Source organism: Dioscorea cayenensis, chromosome 6 (genome assembly GCF_009730915.1).
Source record: "Dioscorea cayenensis subsp. rotundata cultivar TDr96_F1 chromosome 6, TDr96_F1_v2_PseudoChromosome.rev07_lg8_w22 25.fasta, whole genome shotgun sequence".
Taxonomy (NCBI): Eukaryota; Viridiplantae; Streptophyta; class Magnoliopsida; order Dioscoreales; family Dioscoreaceae; genus Dioscorea; species Dioscorea cayenensis.
Window position 1 is genome coordinate 10,635,071 of NC_052476.1, and position 18,426 is coordinate 10,653,496.

At 32.9% G+C, this 18,426-nt stretch overlaps 2 protein-coding genes across 2 annotated transcripts in view; both read left to right on the plus strand.

Moving 5' to 3' along the window:
* The window catches only part of LOC120263129 (villin-2-like), a 20,764-nt gene extending 3,852 nt beyond the window's left edge, over positions 1-16,912 (plus strand). Inside the window, exons 7-21 of the mRNA XM_039271028.1 lie at positions 509-673; positions 746-896; positions 977-1,077; positions 1,183-1,341; positions 1,583-1,651; positions 1,728-1,796; positions 1,948-2,085; positions 9,749-9,877; positions 10,382-10,506; positions 13,408-13,430; positions 13,593-13,603; positions 13,680-13,820; positions 13,897-14,022; positions 15,608-15,673; positions 16,364-16,912. Of these exons, the coding sequence (XP_039126962.1) occupies positions 509-673; positions 746-896; positions 977-1,077; positions 1,183-1,341; positions 1,583-1,651; positions 1,728-1,796; positions 1,948-2,085; positions 9,749-9,877; positions 10,382-10,506; positions 13,408-13,430; positions 13,593-13,603; positions 13,680-13,820; positions 13,897-14,022; positions 15,608-15,673; positions 16,364-16,819 (1,929 nt within the window). The 3' untranslated portion in view covers positions 16,820-16,912. The remainder of the gene's footprint in view (positions 1-508; positions 674-745; positions 897-976; positions 1,078-1,182; positions 1,342-1,582; positions 1,652-1,727; positions 1,797-1,947; positions 2,086-9,748; positions 9,878-10,381; positions 10,507-13,407; positions 13,431-13,592; positions 13,604-13,679; positions 13,821-13,896; positions 14,023-15,607; positions 15,674-16,363) is intronic.
* Positions 16,913-17,518: 606 nt separating this feature from the next.
* Positions 17,519-18,337, plus strand: LOC120263952 (villin-2-like). The gene is made up of 2 exons (XM_039271932.1): positions 17,519-18,002; positions 18,117-18,337. Exons 1-2 carry the CDS (start codon positions 17,847-17,849, stop codon positions 18,228-18,230), a joined length of 270 nt encoding a protein of 89 aa, XP_039127866.1. The 5' UTR covers positions 17,519-17,846; the 3' UTR covers positions 18,231-18,337.
* The last annotated feature ends 89 nt before the right edge of the window (positions 18,338-18,426 follow it).

Genomic DNA, 18,426 nt, shown 5'->3' on the forward strand with positions numbered 1-18,426 from the left:
ATATTTACCTTTGCCTGTTGTTCATTAAATAAGGAGCAAACTTGCATAATTGGAGCCTGATTTGGTTTTTGTCTGATGTTAGCAAACCTTTATGTAAACTGAAGAAAGAACCTTCATTATCACGGAAAATTTTAATTTTTTTTAGTAAACATAATCCAAAAGAAGTTTCTGGTTATCTTAGCTACTATTCTATGAAATTTTACTCTATGTCATCTTACTTTTCTTATAGCAAACAAGGAAGTCATTTTCCAAAGCTTTAAAATAAGTCTAGTAGATAAGAATACCTGTTTTTCATTAACATTAAACAATTTTTAATCAGAGATCTACTCTACCCAACAAGCAGAGTTGGTAGTTGAAGGAAAATACATAATTTTACCTATACCATTCTTTCTTCCATTCATCATTTCACTACCTTTTAAAATTTCTTTCTTCCTCCTTTTTGACAAAATTATTTTGATTTCTCCTAGTATTAAGTAAGATACTTGTATCTTAACTATAATTCTATGTACACAGTATTAATAATGGTCAGTTAAAGTTGGAGGAAGGCACTCTCTCTAAAGAGATGCTAAAAAACAACAAATGCTATTTGTTGGATTGCGGCTCTGAGATATTTATTTGGGTTGGCCGGGCAACTCAACTTGAGGACAGGAAAGCCACCAGTAGAGCTGCTGAGGTTAAGCCACAACACCTATACTGTTGTATTACCATCTTATTTCTGAGCTTTTACCAATCCAGGATTTTTCAGGAATTTACCATCAATCAAAGTAGGCCAAAGATGACTCGGATAACTCAAGTTATTCAAGGGTTTGAGACACATTCATTCAAGTCCAACTTTGAATCTTGGTCTGCCAGTACAGTGACAGCAAGTGGAGAGGAAGGCAGAGGAAAAGTGGCAGGTACTAATTTGCTTCTTACAAGCATAATAACTTCATTTCCCTTTGTTGCTATAGTTCTAATATCTTGTGCATGTTGCTAGCTTTGCTAAAGCAGCAGAGGGTGGACATGAAGGGAATGACAAAAGGTTCTCCTTTAAATGAGGAGGTTCCTCCTTTGCTTGAAGCTGGTGGTAAACTTGAGGTAGTACTATCACTAGTCTCTATTATGTACCCTTAAATATATGACATCGTGCTAGACTTACTATTTTAAAGATTTTCAGAAAATTAATTATGCCTTTTCAAACAGGTATGGTGCATCAATGGAAGTGCCAAGACACCGCTTCCTATGGAAGAGATTGGTAAATTCTACGGTGGGGATTGTTACATTATTCATTATACATATCATTCTGGTGAGAAGAAAGAGGAATACTTCCTTTCCAGTTGGTTGGGAAAGGATAGTATTCAGGTAAAGAAATTATGTAATAAAATCCTTATTTAGAAAAAAAAAAAAAACTATTTTTGATGGTTTTTCTAAGGACCAACCGTTTGGAATCAATCAATAATTGTTTTGCATGAGCTTGGGTGTTTCATTAGCATAGCTTAGACTTTGGAATCTGTGTACAAATATCTTACAATTAGGTTTTGTAGAATTTCTTATTGTTGAATTTTTCTAAATTCTCTTTCGCTTAAGTATTTTTATCTTTTAGGATGACCAAATTATGTCTGTCCAATTAACTAATGCAATGTTCACTTCCTTGAAAGGAAGGCCCACTCTGGTAATACTCTTTCCCTCTCTCTTTGAAACAAAATATAAGTTTCATTTGATAAGGCTTCTAATAGATACCTCTGCAGGGTCGCATTATTCAAGGTAAAGAGCCACCACAATTTATTGCACTTTTTCAGCCTATGGTTGTCTTGAAGGTAATTTTTCAACTAAAACAAAACATGAAAAAGAGATTTTTAATGAAGTGTATTAATCACAAAGCATGTGAGGTTTAAACTTCCATGATGATATGATCAGTCTTTAGGTCAACCATTTCATTGTTGATTAAATTTGTAAGCTTCTTTGCAGGGAGGAGTCAGTTCAGGTTACAAAATGTCCATATTAGAAAAGAATTTGAATGATGATACTTATAGTTCTGATGGCATTGCTCTATTACAAATTTTTGGGACATCATCTCATAACAATAAAGCACTTCAAGTTGATGCAGTAAGTTTCAATCATTTTTTGTGGTATTACCCTGCACACTATTATTTGTACTAAATATTCTAAGCATTTCATAATTACTACATCCACTTGTTTTATTTTGGTGATGTGAATATAATCTTTCAGTAAATTTTCTTAATAACTCATATTTGTAATTATTCTTGCAATTGAACCTGAAAACTTTTGAGCATAAAATACTTTTAAAACTAGAAGAGGCAAAAAATCACTAATATCACTTTTAGCCATGCTTTAGAATACATTCAACAAGAATTTTTAAATTGCTTTTCATGTAACAAAAATTTACCAATATCACTTTTAGCCAAGTCAATCTTTAGAATCTATTCAATAAACAAGCATTTTGAACTTGTTTTTCATCTGTTTGTTATACACACGGATGTACCAATTAAACATAAGTATATGTTAGTTTTTAGGGCATATAACACATTGTATAATTTTTATTTATGATGTAGGATAGGTTAGGTAGTCCAGCCTAGGGGCAATCACTCTTAGAGGATTGAAACAATCACACTTAGGAAAAAAAAAAAGGCAATCACATCTCAAAACATAGCATTAAGCTGAAAACCGAAAATAATTTATTAATTGATTTCTTAAGAAAGACTCATCTTTGTTTTTATTGGGATATGAGAACTTATGTAATCAAGTTTGACTCCAAATAGGATAAAGAATTGTTTAAATTAAAACTTATCTAGACTTTTAGACTTATTGATAAAATCAATGTACATTAAAATTTAGAACAAACCCATTAGATTTAGCACACATAATGCATGCAAAAAAAATTGAAATTACGTGACCATCTCTAACACCTAAACACATTATTTTAATCTTTAAAAATATTCTAATCCTAAACCATGTTCTGAATCATACTCTCCAGCTCAAGAAATTGGACTCCAACAAGCTTAAAAGGATATTACTTATCGAAGAGATTAATTATTGAAATCATTTCAAGGAAAGTGTCAAAATTTGAATCAACTAAATAACCACATAATATGGAAGGTTTTCTTCATTCTTGGCTTTTTCTTGTTAGCATGATCTATCCTCTTGTTTTTTTCCTAATATGTAAATTAGATCTTGTTTGACATTGGTATGCTATATGCCCTTTTTCAGTACATCTAAATCAAAAGTCTTTACCATCAAATTTCTTTTAAGTATTTAGCAAAGTGGCTCTCTCTTTTGGATTATTAGTGGTTTGATTAGCTTGAGGAAAATTAGAGGTATTAATATGATGGCTTTAATATTGAGTGTTTTAACACATGCTTTTGTTGAAACGTTCTGAGTTATTCCTCAATCAAATTCTCTACATACATAGGTCTATATGCACAGCCAATCAGTTATAAAGATAGAAACTAAATCTCTACCAAAAAAGAAACCCTCCTAACAAATATCTCACAAAATCCTCTATGTTCACAAGTATTTTCTAATAAAGCACATCCCATATTATTCGACACTTCCTCTTAAGCTAGTGAATGGATATCCTTCATTCTAAGCTAACAATGTCTTGAAACATAGTAATAGGCAGGCATCTATGAGTATATTTACTAGTTGATCCTTTGTTGAAGTAGATGGAGTACATGTTAGGCTGGTGTCAAGTTTCTCTTTGATGAAACGACTATCGACTTCGATATGCTTTGTTCAATCATATTGCACGTGGCTATAAGTGATGCTAATTGCTAATTTGTTACCCTAGTGAAAGCTCATTGGGCTTTCCCATTTTACCTTTCAAATCATCAAGAACTATTTTTTAACCATAAAAATCTATATATTAATTCCCAATGCCATAGACCTAAAAGCATACTCTCCACTTGATCTTGCCACCACAGTTGCTTTTTACTCCTCTAGTCACAAGGTTACCGCTTAAGAAAGCTCAATAGCCTAAGGTTAATGTCTTGCCATCTAATGAACCAGCATAATCCATGTCAATGCAAGCTTCTAAATTCATGGTCTCTCCATTCTTGAACAAAATCCCTCTCCTTGGGTTGTCTTTCAAGTATTGTAAAATTCTATAAACTGCCTTAAAGACGCATTTCTTTATAATTATCCATTATGAAAAGCAATATCATCTAGAAGATATCACCAACTTGGTTTTTCTTGAAGGCCGCACCGACATACACCAATGAAGGAATCCTCACCGACTTAATCGAGTACTAATCTAGATGTTTCCGAACCACCTTTAACCTAGTATAAATACATGTTTAGGCTTGGCTTGGAACCAAGCAAGTGAATAAGGTGATTAAGAGAGTGAGTGCTCAATGAAAGAAAGAGTGCTTAGTGAGAGAAAATGCTAGGTGAGTAGTGAGTGGGTGTCTTGTAAAATTATATATTTGGAGAGAAATAAAAGCATAGTTTAAAATATTCTCCTTCTCCACTCAGCAGTGCATAAATTGGCTAACAACAAGCACAACAAATGCAATGTCAGGTCTTGTATGTGCTAAATAAATTAACCTTCCAGCAAGTCTTTGATATAAACCTTTATCTGCCATGATATATCTGAAGCATCATATAATCCATGCTTTACAACCCAACTTCCCCGCCTCCTTTACTAATTTAAACGCATATTTCTGCTATAAAATAAAAATTCCTTGCTTTGAATAATCCATTTCAATACATATAGCAAATATTTTAACTTCCCAATCTCTTTGATGCCAAATCCCTTCCCTAAAGACTTTATAAATTATGCATCTCTTATGTATCATTACCTGTTACTATACTATCATGCACATACATCAATAACACTATCACTCCTCCTATCTTCCAACATCTCACAAACAAAGTTTAGTCTCCTTAGCTTATACCCCCAAGATAGCATCACCATGGCCAATCTCCAAACCAAGCTCTTGGTTACTATTTAAGTGCATAGAGGGTCTTTCTTCAATTTACACACCATTATTTTTTTGGATTCAAAGCCAAGAGGGAGCTCTATGTAAATTTCCTCTTTTAGATCACTATGAAGAAAAGGATTTTTTTTGTGGGTTCCACCCAAAATTGGTTACCAATGGTAAAAGAGCCCAAATTGTATTCATCTTTACAACCGAATGAAATGTTTTCAACATAATCAATGCCATATATCTGAGTATACTCTTTAGCAACAAACCTTGCTTTGTATCTCTCTATGGAACCATCAGGCCTCTACTTTTAAGTGAAAATCCATTTACATCTAGCTAGCTTTTTTCCTCTTACCAGTTCGACCAACTCCCATCTTATTTTTTTCTAGAGCCTTTATCTCCATTTTCATAGCATCCTCCCACTTCTTGTCTTCCATTACCTTGGATAGATTTTTTGGTATGGGAATTGTATGAATATTATCAAGATAGATGTAAGGCAAGTTTTAATAAGTCATGAATAAGTATAGTGGAGGTTTTGTACAGGTCAGTCGGTAGGTCTACATCACTTGGTTTCTTAAGTTCATCAATAGGTCAAGAAAGATTAGTTGGTAATATGATGTTTTCAAGCCAAGAAACTATTTTTGGTTGCTAAACAGGCAACTTGAATAGGAGATTGGACTTGCACAGATTAATAGAGAGGTAATTTCTTCCTAGAACTAGAATAAGCTTGCAATGGTCTAGTATTATCTTGTTTTCCTATATCCTTCATCATTCTACCTAATATAGGTGACTCAATAAGTGGCATTGACTCAAAAGGAATAGCCTCGAGTTTCATAGAAGTAGAAGTAGACTCAACAGATATAGAATGTTGGACTTCTTTAGTTGAGATAAGTTGATCAGGATAATCAAGAAAGAATAAGTCCTTTGTGTTAGATGCTATGAAGCATGGACACGTATACGGGGACATGACACTACACGGTGACATGGTAATTTCTCAAAATTCAAGACACGGGTACGGCAACACACGGCAACAAAAACATATTATATATATATATATATGAATGTAATTAGACCACAACATATGAGTGCCTTTACCGAGCGTGGGCTCTTAGCTCAGCTATGAGCCGGGATAGCATGTGGTGCTAGGGCATTACTGAGTGCCTTCACCGAGAGAGATCCTCAATAGTCAGGCTAGTACCGATAGGCATTGATGTGGCAGAGCTAGCATGTGATGCTACCGAGGGGATGAGCGCAACGGCTAGGTCTTACAAAGAGGAGCGGCCCACTCAGGCTGGCACTGTGGTCAGGTTAGTGGCTGGTACTGTTCTAGTTGATAGGGATGAGCACCGTAGCACTGAGAGTGATTGTGTGTTTTCTTTGACATGACCATTGACTTAGTGGGAGCCCTTGGATTGCTCTTATCCTAGTCATCCATAAAGCATGGATGGTATGTATATATCCTTCCTATCTCTTGGTAAGAACCAACTAGAGAACTAAATAGTGGTTTAGCTTGGGAGAAGCTATCTCTCGGTTAGGAGCTTTGTTCATCTTCATTCTTTAGGGTGAATGAAGATCTTAGCTTTGTTATTGTGGCTCATGGTGTAACTTTGGCACTTGATTGAGAGTTTATTTTTTCTCTCTACTTTCCTTGTCTTGTATTGGAGATTGCTTGCACCTTGTTTGTGGGGAACTAGTTGGACTCCTTGGGCCTAAGGCTTGGCTCCTTAGGATGTCTTTTGTGATGGTTGCATGCTTGTTTGGCTAAGTTTACTTGATAGCATACTTGCGTTGCTTGTATTATTTTCAACCCTAACCTTTGGTAGGCTGGCTTGTCGCTTGGTGGCATGTCAAACGCGCACAGTGTAATCATGGTGTCGATCGGAAGGCCGTAACACTATGTGTCCATAGACACACTTTGATACATTGAAGGAATATATGTGACACATGTTCCCTAGATGATCATATGTTACCTTAAGTTTATCTTGATAATAGAGTTTTGTTTTTTTCTTATCTCTTTCCATTCCACACTCCGTCTTAATTGTCCTTACAAAGGAAATGTTATGTTGTGGTCTAATGGATTGTGTTTAATTCTCTATGCCTATAATTTCTCTTTACATAAAGTATACTATGAAAGTCTCTTTTATAGTATAAAGACTTTGCTTTGAACTTTTCTCGGTTTGGTCTAATTGATCTCAAAGGTGGATTGTCCTTAAATACTTGCTATTCTCTTTCAATTATAACAAGGTGCTTAATTATGCTAATCCTTACTCTCTTGGTGATTAAACCTTATTAAATCCTTTTAGTCCTAAAACTATCCAATGGATCCTCAAGAAACCTTAATTCAAAGTTCCAGGTTTGGTTCTAAGATTTTGGTATCAAAGTTTACCTCTCAATCCCTCCCTTGACACCTAAGTTCATGCAATTGAAAGAATTCAAAATCACAAGCATTAAACTGCTTTAAAACCAAATCAAAATCAATTAATTAATAACAAAGAAGAGAGATTCATAACATAACATAACATCTTTTACATTCCATGGGCTAATCCCAATCCTAGAAAGAAAGATTCTACCCCTCCATGTTCAAGATACAACCCATGGACACTGATTTGAACATTTGACAAGAAATACAAAGTTTTAAAAGGAAAGAAACTCCTTATCCTTGCTTCTCAATTGATTGATTGACGTGAATCTGAGCTTAAGTTTCTTTTTTCTCCACTCTTAGTTACTCTTTTGATCCTTCCCTTACCTTTAGATGTCTTCTCTTTCAACCCCTCACTGTCCTTCTCATTTTTTTCTTCTTTTCTCCTCTTCTTCTTGGGATGCACTAGGTTTTTTCTTCTTTTCTCCTCCATAACTTGCTCTTTGTTTTACCTTCTTAAATGCATCAAAGATATGTAGGTTTGGGGATTTAATTCCGTTTATCTGCATGAAAAATAATAGAAAGCAGTACTTCTGACGAGGATGAAATCCATACGAAAATCATGTAGAATTGCATGATTGAACAACAAATAAGACCAAATTCATATTAGAATTGCATGCAATTTCTACACTTATTAGAATTCTAGTTTGCAAGGCTTTCTCAAGATTATCTATGTTGTTAATTAACAAACTTTCCTATAAAGAATGTTCCTGTGTAATGCCTTTAGAAAAGGCACCTAAATCTTCCCCTTTTCTTGTCATCTCTCCAATCTTTCAATTAGCCTACTTTTCTTGATTTGTATTTGTGAGAGAAATGTAGCTCTAGGCCTTCATCCTTACATGGTTTTGAAGCGCAATCTCTAGCACATTGTCTACATCCAAACGTTATACCTTCATCATTGGATTAGTGATTGAATTCTAGATCATATTTAGGATTATGCACTTCTTGTTTTAAATTAATTTTGCTTTAATTTATCCTAAAGATTACATTTAGAGAAGGTATTTGATTCTTGTTGGTTTTTTTTATATTTATTTAGACTAAGGAGTTCAATTTTAGCTTTGATAATTCTTTTTCCAATGAAAAAGATAGGTTTCCCATATATATCGGATTACTTTATGCTCTGATTTATTAGTTGTTCTTCTTTTGATCAACATTCTGCTCCATGCTATATCTTAAGGGGTTAGCTATCATATCCTTTAATAGAACCATCAGTATAGTGGTTGATATAGTAAATAATTACAATAAGATCCTTTTAGCTTCTCTTGCAATATTATGCCCCAGTTATTCAGTTGGTAAGTGTGTAACATTAACACAAATGATTATAGAATTGAGTCCATGATGGATTCATTTCAACTAGGGATGGCAAAAGGGCAGTTTCTTAATGAGGAGTGCCATATCTAACCCTATTCTAGGATCAACAATTCACCTGTCCAAACCTGTGTTTGATCCCTAATGGAATGCCATGTAGCAAACCCGCCCCCAAATTCAACAGGGAAGGTCCCCATTGCTATTATTCTTCAAAATTTTAATATTATCCTAAGAAAATATGTATAAAAAATAAAACAAAAAAAATAATACTTATAGGACAAAAAAATACAAAAGTTCTCATTTCATACTCAAAGCTATAACGGATTTTTCCATATGAAATTTTGAAATACGGATAATAATCTTTAAAAGTAAATAGAAAAAAAAAAGCATTATCATCATTAAATCTATGGCATAATAAATACTTTAAATAGAAAAAATGACACAATATTCATAACATTCTTAATAAATAAATTACATCATTAGAAAAACGCAATCCATAACATCCATATTAACACATATTGAGGAAGGGGAGGAGGAGGGGTAGGGCACAAATGGAGATCAAGGAGTAGACTTCATTTCCAATCCCACTCTATCCTCAGTTTGAACTAAACTGAAGATCCCCACCCAAAAGTCAATATATTATGGGATCGAGAACATGCAGCTCTCTGCATGGTCGGGTTAAATTCCCATTTATAGTTCCAATGATATCCATCCCAATATTGCTTTTTTGTAATTTTAAATTCATTTAGCCTACTATTTGCACTAGTTAACTATGATTTTGTGTTTGTTTCTACAGCTTATAGTTTCAATACCATGCAAAGTTTTATGTCTTAGTTTTATATAACTCTGATAGTTACCTTTTGGGATTTTTCTAAATTTGTTTTTGCTAAATCATGCTTCAACTAAAATGAATATCTTATATAATAAGTTAGGGTTATTCAATTACGTGATGTGATCCTTTTAAGGATTAGTTGAATACTGATTCATAGAAAAGGATGACTCTTACCTATACTTATTTGTTCTATTGTGTGTATATGCAAATGTGAAATCCAACCAATAGCATTTTTTTGCTTCAATGACATTATATTATTTATTACAGGTAGCAACATCCTTAAACCCTTTTAATTTTTTCGTATTGCAATCTGGTAATTCGGTGTTCTGTTGGCAAGGGAATTCCAGTTCAATTGAGCAGCGGCAGTGGGCTACAAATGTAGTAGAATTTTTGAAGGTAGCATATGCCTTCCTCATCTTAAACATGTTTTAGTTTCAATTAGCATGTGTGTAAATGTAATTTTCCTAATGCAATTTGAATTTGTATTTTCTCAATCCTTCATTCATTGCTAGAGTTTGCATTTATATTCTCTGTCCTGTATGGATTAAAATTGATTTAAAAGATACATCATAGAGGGCATTGTTATTGACAACCATTTCATGTTCCTGCAGAGTAGAAGTTTTCAGTGTAAATCACTTAGGTTATGTCTTTTTTTTTTCTTATGTTTATAATATCTTTGTTCATAAGCAAGATCAAGAACAAGGAATTGATTAACATATTCCTTATTAGACATTATTGGACATATTAATCTTAGTAAATATATGTCTAACATAATCTTAGTAAATATGTGTTTAACACATATCATAATTCAATCTCTCAAGTTATTCTTGGGATGCAAATTTCGTATGCATATATTTCAGGATTACTCAAAGTTACATCATTGTTATGTCAATCCTTCAGCCTGGAGCCACATTGAAACACGCAAAGGAAGGTACAGAGAGCTCAGCATTCTGGTTTGCACTTGGTGGAAAGCATAGTTATACTAGCAAAAAGGTCTCACAAGATATTGTCAGAGATCCTCACTTATATAGTGTGGACCCCGCCCTTAATTAGAGCTTGCCTTAGTTGCTAATCAAACTTACCTTACCCCTTAATCTTATTTTTGGCTGGTTGCTTTGAAAAGCTTGCAAAGGAGGAAAACATGGAGGGATTCCAGGATTTCAGTCCCATCTTTGTCTCCTGGCATTATTTCCTCATCCCTTGCATTATCACTACCCTTCCTTGCTTCCTTCCACCCTCTAAACTCTTCCTCATCTCCTTTGAAGCCTTAAGAGTGAAGCACCTCACCGGATCACTGTAGCGGCGACGATCAAACCGGGGAGGAGCTCTTCATTTCGTCATCAACCTAGAGGTAATTGTTGTAGGTTGCTCATGTTGTCCGGAAGTTAACTTCTCTTTCTTAAATGATGGTTGTTAGCTTGCTTCTTATGTTTGCATGGGTTGTTGTTTAAAATTTTTTGGAGCTTATCCTTGCATGAAAACCCTCTCCTTATGCATGTTGAAACCCACCCTTGTGCCTCTTGAGTATCTTTAGTTCTTGGTCTCCATGTTACATAAAGTTTTATTCATGGAACCATCTATATGTTTATACCATTTTGCTTGAAACCCAAGCCAAAAACCCAAGTTTTTGCATGCCTAATGAATGTTTAGTTTTGTAGTTTTGGCATGTGTGTTGGACCTTACATATTCTTGCATCCTTGTGTTTAACTTTCTATGGCATTTATATGTTACCAGAAATACTAGTAAACTTGATCCCCTTCTTAAACTTTGCATCCCCACTTGTTTGCATGGAAAACAAAAGACTAGAAGCCTCCAAGATGTGGCCTGGTTGCATGTCATGCTTTGATTATTTAAGCATCAATTATAGTATATATATTTACATGCACATTGACTTGTTGGCAGCCTTTTTAAATTGGTAGCATATATATATCCACACATGTTGGTCCTGCAACCATAAGTATGTGTAAATATATATATATATACATACATGCATGCATGCATTGATCTACTACTTGTGCTAGGAGATTTATTTCCATCCTTGTTTCTCTCACCTATTGTCCTTGGTCCTCTTAATCATTCTATGTTCCCTTCCCACATCATTGTTATTACCACTAGTATTAGTATTATGTTAGATCTTCTTGTAGACACTTTCATATTGTTGTTGTTTTAATGGGGTATTTTTAGACTAGCTTAGTATGAACTTTTGTGCTTGAACTCTTCCAAATATTCATGTATATTTGGTTGGTTTTCCCTTGGATTTTAGGACCACCTTGAGCATCATCTTGGATCTCTTTTGAATTTAGGATCACCAAGTAAGTAATCCCTTAAACTCCTATATTTAAATTTTGTTGTTTTGATTTATTTTCATGCAAAATTTCTGAAATTTTGTTTGCATTTATTCTTTAAAAATTATTGTGGGAATGCCATCTATTTATGTCTTGTGTTTGTAGAGGAAGAGAAGTTTCTATACTTAGTTGGAACCATAGTGCTATTATTTGCCAAAACTTATATATGTTATTTCCTTGTTACTTCCAAATATTTGGCAAAGTAATTATCCTTTTTGTAACCTTGTTTATTCCCAATAGCAAAAACTTGAGATTTATTAAGTGCTTGAATCCTTGGTCCACCTAACATCAACTTGAATTACCTATATATTATTTGGGTTATACATTTATCCCTTAAATATCCACTTGCCTCTATGTCCTTGCCTATCTCCTCCCTAAAATTTTTAACATCCTTGTTTTGAGAATATTTCCTTTGAAATTATTTTTCTAGATATTTTGGTTTTAGGTGGGCCATTTTTCTTCAATTGATGAGATACATTAGACCTTGTATTTTTTTACAAATTTTAGTATATTATTGTACTAATGCATTTCTTCCTTGAGATTGGTCGAATAATTATTTATTGGTTTCACTATTATTTATACTTGTGTTATTTTTATTTTTTTATTTTTTTATTTTTGGTAAAATCTTTTTATTTTTCTTGAATTTTTGGGAAAATATTTGTGAAATGTTGTTATTATTTCTCCAAAGTGAAAAACCGAGCTTAGGCTTGGAAAAGTGAGTATTTCCTTTTTACATTATTTATTTATCTGTTTATTTAATTATTTAATTTATTTTATTAGATTAATTTTTGAAAAAAATACTTGTGAATATTACGTACTCTTGGCTTGAAATTGTATCCCGAATTTTTGGTCTCCAAATGAACAATATGCAACCCTCGTCGCTGGGGGTTAAACCCACGACCTTGTCGACAAGTAATTTTTGGAAAATGAGAGCTGCGATTTCACACCGTGTCCGCTCGGTGAAATAATCAACGGCCACTGTTATTCGGTCTCGGGTCACGAGGGTAAATAAATGATTTCGATTATTTCGCTCGAGTACATCACCGAGGGTAAACAAATGACGCTTTGGCACTTTCGAGTGAATTTGGAGTCATACTTTGGATATTGTATTTATTGTTTTACCTTTGATTTTTGTTTTACACTATTTTGTGCTATTGCATTATTTTTGTGTGTGCAAATTTTCGGGACTGAACTTTTGCTTTCAATTTGTTTTGGATTACTTACTGGGCTAGTGAGCTCATGGATTTACTTTAAATCCTTTTTCAAATCGAGGGAGCGATGAGACCCGAGGGGATCTTAGAAGACTTCCAGTAGATGTCTTCTTTGGGATTTATGCCCTTAAGACTTTTGTCTTTGCATTTGTTGTATTATTGTGTAAGAACCTCCTTGTAGAGTCGTCTTGTATTTCATTCGCCTTGTATTTGGGTTTGGTTGTAAACCTTCAGTTGTACTATTATTTAGTATTTTGTCAGTTATTTTCTACTCCTAGTCTGTGTTTAGGATTTGAGGCCTTGCAGGTTCACTGGGCCCCGCCTTGTGGGTCTGCGGCCGTTTGTCAGCGCACCATGTTCGGGGCGTGACATATAGTTTTTCATACAACAAAGGTTAGTAGTCCTTACTGGAGATTGAAGATGCCAGGATCATAATTTGTGCTGGAATTTCCACCTTCATGTCAATTATTTTTTCCTACTTTATTCATATGCATTATATACTTGTTGAATCTAACACCTTTGTTGTCCTTATTGTTTTTGTTCTTGAATCCACAGGAAAATTTAAGGTTTGCCACCCACCTTGCATCTAGTTTTCTATTCTAGCGTTCAAATTTTGTATCTAAACACCTTTGCATCTTGCAGGTTGATGAGGTTTTCAACTTCTCACAAGATGATTTGTTATCTGAGGATATATTAATTCTTGATACCCATGTAGAGGTCTTTGTTTGGGTTGGTTACTCTGTACATTCTGAAGATAAACAAAATGCTTTTGAATTTGGTCAGGTGTGTTTTATTAATTCCCTCCTCTCTTGTTGTTAGGCCTTATATTATATATAATTATAGTGTTCCTTTTATACAGAAATATATAGAACTTGCAGCAGACCTTCAAGGACTATCCCCGGATGTACCTCTTTATAAAGTCATAGAAGGACATGAGCCATCTTTTTCCACTACATTCTTCTCCTGGGATACCACAAAGGTGATGGTATACTCTACCGTCTTCACATTATTTTCTGTCCTTAAACCCACTGTTTGTGATTTTGTTTGGTTGTAGAGCTATAAATTTGTCATGATATCAAATTTTATGCTCATAGGACACTAGGAGATGCATAATTGTACACTTCGAGTATCTTCCATTTTTCATGAAGAAGACCTTTATGATTTGGTATTAAGAGAGGGATATTGTATGTGGAAAATTAATTTTTAGGAACTCTGTAAGTAGCATTTGGCAACTTCAAAAGAACAATTTCATGTAGGCAAGATAGGATGGTACTAGATATGTTGTTCAACTTTATATTTTGTCAAACAATGCACAAGCATCCCTAAAATCTACAGAATAAATTTAGTTCTTATAGTTTAGCTTACTTTGGGCAATATTTTTTCACAAATAAATATTTATAAAATATTTTTAAAATAAATATTTTATTTATAACGTAAATATTATATGTTTGTAATGAGAGATAAAATAAATATTTTTAAGAAATGAAGATAAATAGGAAATTTTCTAAATATATTCTAGAAATGTTTTTTCATATATTCTCCTCAAGAATGTAGTTGTTCTTTTACCTTAAAAGGTACATGGAAGCATCAATAACTAACTTGTTTTACATATATATGACAAAGGTATATATTTATGCCAAAAAAAAAAATGATTTTTAGAGGGTTTTATATGTCACTAAATTTTTTTTATATATGTGTAAAAGTTACTTACAATAAATTATATATGCAACAATATACTCTATGGGAGTATATATCCAAATACCAAGTATATTAATAAAAAGATGCAATGGGGTATAACTGTTTAGACACTTAAAAGAAAGAGTTGTTCCCATATGGGATAAATTTATTCTATAGGGTAGCATGAGAAAATTAAGATATTTATGTCTAACAAAAGAAAACAAAGGTTGTTATTTTATTCTATCCAAGATGTATCAAAGATTCAAACACAATACTAAAAATAACCTTATGAAAAGTTTTATTTTAATAATGGATCTACAATCACCATCCCACAAGGACCTTACTTTAATTTTGATTTGATGTGTATAGTGTCCGTTTCAAATATTTTCCTTCAAAAAAGAATGTGATCGAATCTTCTTGTAAACACTGCATTGTAATATGATGCTAGTTATTTTTACAAAAGAATAAATTAGTTTTAGTACCTCATTCAGTTAATATTGCTAAACTGATAAATCTATGAATGTAGTTTATCTTTTAAATTTTTGGCGTCCTAAACTGATAAATCTATGAATGTAGTTTTTAATGATAAATGTGCAGTGTTACATGTCTTGTCTTGTAGTGTAATGGTTAATTTTTCTAGATTGGTTTTTTGTTTTATGAGTTCATGTTTTTATTTTATATTTTGTCATTTATCACTTGGTGCTTTTTATATGTTCAATTTTCTATTATCGAGTGCCATTTTTGTATTGAACCTATATAAATCTTGTGCACACTATTAAGATATACTGTTCTTGTATCTATATCTTTAAATAAAATGTACTCTTTTCTATTCTCAGTTGCATTTTGGTTCATATATTGGTTTTTTTTTTTTTATTTTCCTTTTATGATAATAGGCTCTAGGAAATTCATTTCAGAAAAGGTTGTCATTGCTATTTGGGCCTGCTGTGCATGTCTCAGAGGTAAAAAAATTTTGATTTCTTATTATTCTTTTATAACATTAGGGTTTGTGAAGCATATTTCTTTTATAACAATTAGTGGTTAAGGCATGAAAAAATGAACATGCATTGCTCTTAAACATGTCTTGATTCTTGTTCTCTATACCATCTATTCAACCTATCTCTAACTTTTTACTTTCTTATTGGATTAGCTAAAGAGAGTACGTATTGTTTTCTTAGCCCTCATTTTACAATATATTGTAATTACTAGTCCGTCACTTTATAATGTAATACTCAGTTTTATCTTCATCTTGTTATGCCATCAATCATCTGTAATTCCCCATAATGTAGCTCTCAATTATATTCATCATTCACATCAACAGTCTTAGAGTGCATTAAATTTAGTAAAAGCTAAACTGGATCTTAGAAATTGTTTATAATCAGTTTATGTTTTTCAACATTTTCTTCCCGAACTTCTAGATAAGTTAGCAAGCTTTGTAACTAAGCATAACAATCCTTATTGAAAATTGTCATTAAAAATTTTCAACATGGCTTTGTGGACATTTCTTCTAATTTGATCTACATATGTTCTTTGCTATAATCTGATCTAATTTTTTATAATACATATTCAGCAAAAGATCTAGATTCAAGTAAGCAGATATAGCACTTACAAACATGGTTGATATTTTAGTCACATTTTATGATTTTGTTCAGTCTAGGGACAAATTTGGCAAGTTAAGTGATGGAGGACCTACTCAAAGGGCATCTGCTCTGGCTGCATTATCTTCAACCTTTAATCCCTCTTCAGGATCAATGCAACCCATTGAGAGATCTAACTACCAAAACCATTCTGGGCCCACTCAAAGGGCATCAGCATTGGCAGCATTGTCATTTGCATTCAATCCTTCTTCAGTTGTTAAAACAACATCTCCAAGGCCATATCAACCAAGCCCGGGGTCACAACGTGCAGCTGCCGTTGCAGCACTATCAACCGTTTTAACTGCTGAACAAAATGTTGGACTATCTGAATGCTTTGGTTCTCGAATCAGTCAAACCAGTTCACTCGACGCAGACCTTGATGGTAAAGTAATACCTATCTTTACCTTGTCTTGGCTTTATATTCATAATTTCAAGGTGTGCAATTTTATAGTTTTTTTTTTTTCATTTTAGTTTTCATCACAATAAAGTTTTTTTTATTTTTCTCATATGATAACGTTAGAGTACCATATTGAAATGTTATTATATAGTTTGGTATAGGTGACACAACAGTTATTTCAACTAGAAAGATTTCTAGTTATGGTCATGTTTGTAGAATATTGTGAGTGCTTTCATCAATATTAGTGTAAGTAATAGTCAAACATTGATTAACGTTATAAATATAGATATAAATTTGCATTTTAGTTGAATCCTATGAGACAAGTTTTGGGGTTAACTGGGCTAAGGTAATATGTTCAATATGCATCTAAAGTAGGGTGTGTTTAGTTACCAATTACTCATTATCTGGATTTTTTAAACCCATAATTGAAATAAAATTATGTGGTTGTTTCAATGTATTGCATTCCAGCTTGGTATTCATTGACTTTCCAAATAAGTTTTAAAATCATAATTTTGACTTTTGCCGAAAATAAGCAAGTCAAAATCTAGATTTCGTTCTTCATCGAGATTGTGACTAGGATTTATGTGATTATCTTTTTAAGTTTATAATTCTCCTAATTCTCAAAATTTTCATGTCGCTATCTTCTCTATAATCAAATAGATTTTAAAACCTCAAATGTTTATACACATACCCTTATAAAATTTCACATTTCATATTAGAACTTGCTTAAATTAGTTTGATGATATGTAGCTAGCAAAAATCACCCAATACAAATCAAACAGACATATCAAAGTAATTAATGGTCCAACGTCAGAAAACTTAGTAAATATTGATAAAAATACATTTTTCCTAATTTATTGCAAAAAGAAAGGGGCTTATAATTCAACTTTTCATTCTATTTTTTTCTTCAGTTGAACAAGTGATTGTGTTTCATTGTTTGCTATACTTTGTAGTTTAAAATACCGTAACTCTTTGACAAGTAAGAGTTAGTCATGTATTTTACATAATTATCCACATTAGTTATTCAATGAATAATTTTGTTGTTGATTACTGAAGATGTCAACTTGGAGATGGACGATCCTTTAGAAATTTCATCAAAGGATGTCGTTAGTGAAGCCGGATCTATGTCAGAGGGATTATGATGCTACACAAGATTCACAGGCAGTGGAATTTGGAGAAGGGAACACATTCAGTTATGAAAGTTTAAAGTCTAAATCTAGCAATCCAGTTACTGGAATCAATTACAAAAGAAGAGAGGTATGTTTGTATATGTTTTATAGATTCTTCTACTATAGCTTTATAGTTTCATAGTTTTCTTCCATCAAACTATGCAAAACTAAGAATCACAAATGTCTTATGATACTCTTGTAGATCTATCTGTCTGATGAGGAGTTCCAAACAGTGTTTGGAATGACAAAAGAATTATTCTATCAACAACCAAAGTGGAAACAAGACCTTCAGAAAAAGAATGCTGATCTTTTTTGAGCATGTTTATCAGGTAAAAGGATTTTTTTTTCCTTGGTGTTTCTTCTAAAATATAATTACCACACCATGTTTTCTCTTATTCAGGTTAACATATGTTTTGAGTGTGATCAATCGGTATAGGCTTACAGTCTAAACTGAAATCCTCGTGGATGTTTTGTGTTCGATTCATGTGGAAAATTTATCCCTCATAGAAATC

What these genes read in the sequence shown, in the direction of transcription:
- LOC120263952 (XM_039271932.1), top strand. Translation starts at nt 17,847, where the DNA reads ATGTCGTTAGTGAAGCCGGATCTATGTCAGAGGGATTATGATGCTACA. An exon ending in TCAATTACAAAAGAAGAGAG is followed by an intron (nt 18,003 to 18,116) that starts GTATGTTTGTAT and finishes ATACTCTTGTAG; the next exon opens with ATCTATCTGTCTGATGAGGA.